Source organism: Cebus imitator, unplaced genomic scaffold, assembly GCF_001604975.1.
Source record: "Cebus imitator isolate Cc_AM_T3 unplaced genomic scaffold, Cebus_imitator-1.0 Scaffold54, whole genome shotgun sequence".
In the NCBI taxonomy this organism is placed as follows: Eukaryota; Metazoa; Chordata; class Mammalia; order Primates; family Cebidae; genus Cebus; species Cebus imitator.
This window is the reverse complement of record NW_016107369.1, coordinates 5,184,201-5,190,784: the sequence shown is the minus strand read 5'-3', so window position 1 is coordinate 5,190,784 and position 6,584 is coordinate 5,184,201. Positions and strand designations below refer to the sequence as shown.

Below are 6,584 nucleotides of genomic sequence, written 5' to 3'. Positions count from 1 at the left end.
ATGTCAAATCACATCTTTCCTTGGCTCAAAACCTTCCAGTGGTAGTCGGGCATGGTGGCTTACACCTGTCATCCCAGCACTTTGGGAGGCAGAGGTGGGTGGATCGCCTGAGGTTAGGAGTTCAAGACCAGACTGGCCAACATGGTGAAACCCCGTCTCTACTAAAAATACAAAAAAATTAGAATGGTGGTGGGCACCTGTAATCCCAGCCACTCAGGAGGCTGATCAGGCAGGAGAACCACTTAAACCCAGGAGGCAGAAGGTGCGGTGAGCCGAGACCACACCACTGCACTCCAGCCTGGGCAACAAGAGTAAGACTTTGTCTAAAAACAAACAAAAAAACCATCAAAAAACCTTCCAGTGGCTTCTTTCTTTTTTTTTCTGAGACAGAGTCTCTCTCTGTTGCCAGGTGCCAGGCTGGAGTGCAATGGCTCGATGTCGGCTCACTGCAACCTCTGCCTCCTGGGTTCAAGCAATTCTCCTGCCTCAGCCTCCCAAGTAGCTGGGACTACAGGTGTGCGCCACCATGCCCAGCTCATTTTTGTATTTTTTAGTAGAGACAGGGTTTCACCATGTTGGCCAGGATGGTCTCGATCTCCTGACCTTGTGATTCTCCCACCTTGGCCTCCCAAAATGCTGGAATTACAGGTGTGAGCCACTGAGCCTGACCATGGCTTCCTTCTTATAGAGAAAGCCAAAGTGCAGGCGATCACCTGAGGTCAGGATTTGGAGACCAGCCTGACCAACATGGTGAAATCCCATCTCTACTAAAAATACAGAATTAGCCGGGTGTGATGGTGCATGCCTGTAATCCCACCTGAGGCAGGAGAGTTGCTTGAACCTGGGAGGTGGAGGTTGCAGTAAGCGGAGACAGAGCCATTGCACTGCAGCCTGGGCAACAACAGCAAAACTCCATCTCAAAAAAAAAAAAAAAAAGGCAAAGTGATTATACTGGCCTTTGAGATCCTACATGATAAGCACCCCTTAGCCCTGTCTCTCTGACTTTACCTCCCATTTATCTCTCATTCCTCTCCAGCTATGTTGACCTGGATGCTGTTCCTAACATATCATGCAAATTCCTGCCTCTGGTCTTTGCCCCTGTTGTTTCTTTAGCCTAGAATATTCTTCCCACAAATTTTTTTTTTTTTGAGACGGAGTCTACCTCTATCACCCCAGCTACAGTACAATGGCTTGATCTTGGCTCACTGCAACCTCCACTTCCTGGGTTTGAGCAATTCTCCTGCCTCAGCCTCCTGAGTAGCTGGGATTACAGGTGCCCACCACCACGTCCAGCTGATTTTTGTATTTTTAGTAGAGACAGGGTTTCACCATGTTGGTCAGGCTGGTCTTGACTCCTGACTCCCAAAGTGCTGGGATTATAGGTGTGAGCCACTGTGTCCGGCCAAATGTCTCGTATAACTTGCTGCTTCATCCCCCTCAAATCTCTGATCAACTGAAGTTCATCAAAGATATCTTCCTTGACTGCCCTATTTGAAATAGCATTTCCCCCACACCATCACGAGATTCCCTACCTGCCTTTCCCTGTTTTTTTTTTTTTTCCTCCATAGCATCTATAGCACCTGATATAACTTTCTTTTGACTTGTTCAGTTGTTCATTTTCTGTCTTCCTGAAAGTAGAATGTAAGCTCCAGGAAAGCAAAGGCCATTTTTGTCTTTTTGGTTCCCTGCTGAATGTATTCCAGTAACTTCACCAGCACCTAGTACATAGTAAGCACTCTTATGTTGAATAAATGAGGAATCAGGATTCAGGTTCTCACAGAGACATAGTAGGCTGCTTGTCCTTGGATAAGGAACTTAGGTCCTCTGTAATGACAGTCAGAGGAAAACAGATTTAGGGGACTGAATTAGTACACCTGTAATACAAAGTCCTTTTCTGCTGTGATTTTTTTTTTTTTGAGACAGAGTTTCACTCTTGTCGCTCAGGCTAGAGTGCAATGGTGCAATCTCAATTTGCTGCAACCTCCACCTCCTGGGTTCAAGTGATTCTCCTGCCTCGGCCTCCTGAGTAGCTGGGATTACAGGCACCTGCCACCACACCCGGCTAATTTTTGTATTTTTAGTAGAGATGGGGTTTTACCATGTTAGCTAGGCTGGTCTTGAACTCCTCACCTCAGGTGATCCTCCCGCCTCAGCCTCCCAAAGTACTGGGATTACAGGTGTGAGCCACTGTGCCCAGCCTGCTGTGATTTTTAGTTTCAATTTTCTTTTTTTCAATCACCCAGGCTTGAGTGTAGTGGCATGATCTTAGCTCACTACAACCTCCGCCTCCCAGGTTCAAGCGATTCTCCTCTGCCTCAGCCCCCTGACTAGCTGGGACTACACATGTGAGCCACCACACCCAGCTAATTTTTGTATTTTTAGTAGAGATCGGGTTTCAAACATGTTGGCCATGCTGGTCTCAAACTCCTGACCTCAGGTCATCTGCCAGCCTCAGCCTCCCATAGTGCTAGGATTTCAGGCATGAGCCACCACATCCGGCCTTACTTTTCTTTATAGAAATAGGGGTCTTGCTTTGTTGCCTGAACTGGTCTCAAACTCCTGGCCTCAAGCAATCCTCCTGCCTTGGCCTCCTAAAATGTTGAGATGACAGGCTTGAACCACTGAACCCAATTTTTTTGTTATTATGAGATTCTGCTTATATTCTTCACAACATGAAATTTAAATCTTATTAACTTACATGTTATTGCATAACAAATATGTACAATAAAATTTACAAATATTGAGTTTGGCTGGACACAATGTCTCACACCTGTAATCCCAGTGCTTCGGGAGGCAGATCACCTGAGGGTAGGAGTTTGAGGCCAGCCTGGGCAACATATAGTGAAACCCCATCTCTACTAAAAGATACAAAAATTAGCTGAAAGTGGTGGCGCATACCTGTAGCCCCAGCTACTTGGGAAGCTGAGGCAGGAGAATCACTTGAACCTTTGAACCTGGGAGGTAGAGGTTGTAGTGACCCAAGATCATACCACTGTACTCCAGCCTGGGTGACACAGCAAGTCTCCATCTCTCAAATAAATAAATAAGAATAAAAATAAAAATACTGAGTTTAACAAAATTCTCTATACTTAAATTTTTTATTTGAATAAGAAAGGAGTTTGAAATATATGACTTGGGGCTGCATGTAATAGCTCATGCTTGTAATCCCAGCACTTTGGGAGGCTGGAGCGGGTGGATCACTTTTAGGCCAGGAATTCAAGACCACCCTGGCCAACATAGTGAAACTGTCTCTATTAAAAATACAAAAATTAGCCAGGTGTGGTGGCATGTGCCTGTAATCCCAGCAACTCGGGAAGCTGAGGCTGAAGAATTGCTTAAGCCCAGGACGCAGAGGTTGCAGTGAGCTAAGATCATGCCACTGCACTCCAGCCTGGGCAACAGAGAGAGACTCTGTCTCAAAAAAAAGAAAAAAATATATATATGACTTGACCAGGTGTGGTGGCTCCCATCTGTACCTATAATCCTAGCACTTTGGGAGGCCAAGGCAGGTGGATTGCCTGAGCTCAAGAGTTCGAGACAAGCCTGGTTAACATGGCGAAACCCTGTCTCTACTAAAAATACAAAAAATTAGCTGGGCATGGTGGCATGTCCTGGCTACCAGGGAGGCTGAGGCAGGAGAATTGCTTCAACCTGGGAGGCGGAGGTTGCAGTGAGCTGAGATCATGCCACGGCACTCCAGCCTGCACAACAGAGTAAGACTATTATCTAAAAAAAAGAATTCAAACTTTAAAATTCCATTCTTCTTCTCAAAGACTTTATGCTGAGAGGAAAAAAGCCAGACCAAAAAAAATAAAAATAAAAACTGTGATTCAATTTAAATGAAAAGAAGGAATAAGCAAAACTTATTTATAGTGACAGAAAGCAAATTAGTGATTGCTTGGTTTCAGGGGTGAGGGAAACTATGAAAGAGCATGAGGAAATTTCTATAACTTGTCAAAACTCATTTAAGTGTACACCTAAAATAGACAATTTTTTCTTTTTTTTTGAGATGGAGTCTCACTCTGTTGTGCAGGCTGGAGTGCCGTGGCATGATCTCAGCTCACTGCAACCTCCGCCTCCCAGGTTGAAGCAATTCTCCTGCCTCAGCCTCCCAAGTAGCTGGGGCTACAGGTGTGCACCACAATGCCCAGCTAATTTTTATATTTTTAGTAGAGACAGGGTTTCGCCATGTTAACCAGGCTTGTCTCGAACTCCTGATCTCAGGCAATCTGCCCACCTTGGCCTCCCAAAGTGCTAGGATTACAGGTGTGAGCCACCATGCTGGGGCTAAAATAGATACATTTTATTGTACGTAAGTTTATCTTAATAAAGTTGATTTTTAAAAAATTGATTGTGCTTTAAAAAGTTAAAAGAATGAAGACTATCCTAGATAGAAAGTACTTTAAATTTTTTAGAAAAAGCTCTATACATTTAAGAGTGATAGTTAAAAATGTAAATAATTAGCTATATACATAACAAGAGGTCAGAATCATCACAGTGCTTTGGCAGTGGTGGAATATTGAAGGTAGTGGTCACATTCCAAAAGGCTAAAAACTCAAAGTATTCATATAGGGAAAAGGGCAGAATTATCCAAGATGCAGTTTTAAAACTTACCTCAAAGAGCAGAGCCTGGGCTTTGTGTTCTGGCAGTAAACGCAGTCCTGCTGTTGCCTTCAGGACCACTGGGGTCTTTTTCCAGTGACTTCGGGGGATTGAGTCTTTGGCCACCTCTAAGAGCCCTTGAACAGTCTCAGCACCCTTAAAAAAAAGACAACCCATTCATCTGATGAACAGTCAATTTAGTGGCTGGCACTGGTCTATTCTGTCAGCATACTTTGTGGGAGCAAGAGGAGGGAGGTGGCACAGGGCTCCAACCCCTCTATGCTCTGTAGCAGGAGAAACCTAGAGAAGTGGGCCACTTTGAAGAAGGAGAATTGAATCACTTGAGGTCAGGAGTTCGGGATCAGCCTGACCAACATGGCAAAACCCCATTACTACTAAAAAACACAAAAATAAGCTGGGCTTGGTGGCACATGCCTATAGTCCCAGCTACTCGAGAGGCTGAGGCAGCAGCATCATTTGAACCCAGGAGGCAGAGGCTGCAGTGAGCCAAGCTCATGCCTCTGCACTCTAGCCTGCAAAGCAGAGCAAGACTCCATCTCAAAAAAAAAAGAAGAATTCATTTCATTTTGACAATCCTAATTCTTTTTTTTTTTTGAGACACAGTCTTGCTGTTCCCCAGGCTGGAGTGCAGTGGCATGATCTTGGCTAACTGCAACCTCCACCTCCCGGGTTCAAGTGATGCTTGTGCCTCAGCCACCCAAATAGTTGGGATTACAGGCGAGTGCCACCACACCCAGTTAATTTTTTAGTAGAGATGGAGTGTCACCATGTTGGCCAGGCTGGTCTCGAATGCCTGACCTCAAGTGATCCAGCTGCCTCAGCCTCCCAAAGTGCTGGGATTATAGGCATGAGCCACTGTGCCAGGCCAAATTATTCTTTTATATTACGGTCATTTTAGTTGATTATTTCATGTTTCATATAAATCAGCTTTAGGCTGGAGAATTGGGTATAGTGAAGAAAACACAGGCATTAGAGACAGAAGACTTGCATGCTAACCCTGTGGCCTAACTTAGATCACTTGGCCTGGTTGGGACTTGGTTTCCTCAAGTGTGAGATGGGAGATATGCCTCCAACCACCACTAACTATTGTGTGTATGAGGCATAGTGAGTGTAGTTGCCACATAAGGTGTGGCAGTAATGTTGCAACATTTTTTATGCTCTCCTAAAGAACATGTCAGGCTCATTTTTGTATCACCAGCACCTATATATATGGCACACAGTAGATGCTCAATCTGTAATAAATGAAAACCATTATTTTAAATCCACTGTTTCTGAGTCAACTTTTATTCTGATATCTGACTGTTTTTTGATCATTATTGTTAGCAACTACAACACAATCACCTTTTCTAAATGCCAAGTCAGTTTCTGATAATGTAGCTGCTTTCAACAGATCCTAATTTTTCTAGTAGATTTGCTATCCATGTGCTACTGAAGTAAGAAAACACACCCTTTCAGTTCTCCAAATGCAAATTATTTTTAACATCAGGCATTTGAATAATGATTATTCTTGTGACGGTGAACAATACCTTTACATTTGTTCCCCAAGTTTAACATTCTGCCTTATTCTATTTTGTTGGTCTCAGACACACAGAATGTAGTATGTTGTAGGTGCTCAAATGTGAAATATAGTCGCCACAAACTCTATTCATCTTCTACCATCAAAGGTTTTTGTTCTCATGGGTTGTTGCCTAATTTCTCAAGTATAGGCATGGTTCCAACCTGCATCAAGGCACTCTGAAATGAAATTCACTGGTCTCCATCCCTTCAATTGCCGTGTTTATACAACATGCCCTACAGAACTTCATTTCTATCTTCTGCATTTACACGACCAAATGCACATTGATGGCTTCAACTCAAAATTTTAAACAGTGAATACATACGGAGACATTTTTTTTTTTTTTTTTTTAAGATGGAGTCTTGCTCTCTCACCAGGCTAGAGTGCAGTGGCGCAATCTCGGCTC

The 6,584-nt window shown here is 43.8% G+C and overlaps 1 protein-coding gene across 1 annotated transcript in view; it reads right to left on the bottom strand.

Moving 5' to 3' along the window:
- ENTPD5 (ectonucleoside triphosphate diphosphohydrolase 5 (inactive)) overlaps window positions 1–6,584 on the bottom strand; it is a 54,650-nt gene that overhangs the window by 13,506 nt on the left and 34,560 nt on the right. The window contains 1 exon segment of the mRNA XM_037738555.1: window positions 4,615–4,758. Coding sequence (XP_037594483.1) covers window positions 4,615–4,758 — 144 coding nt within the window.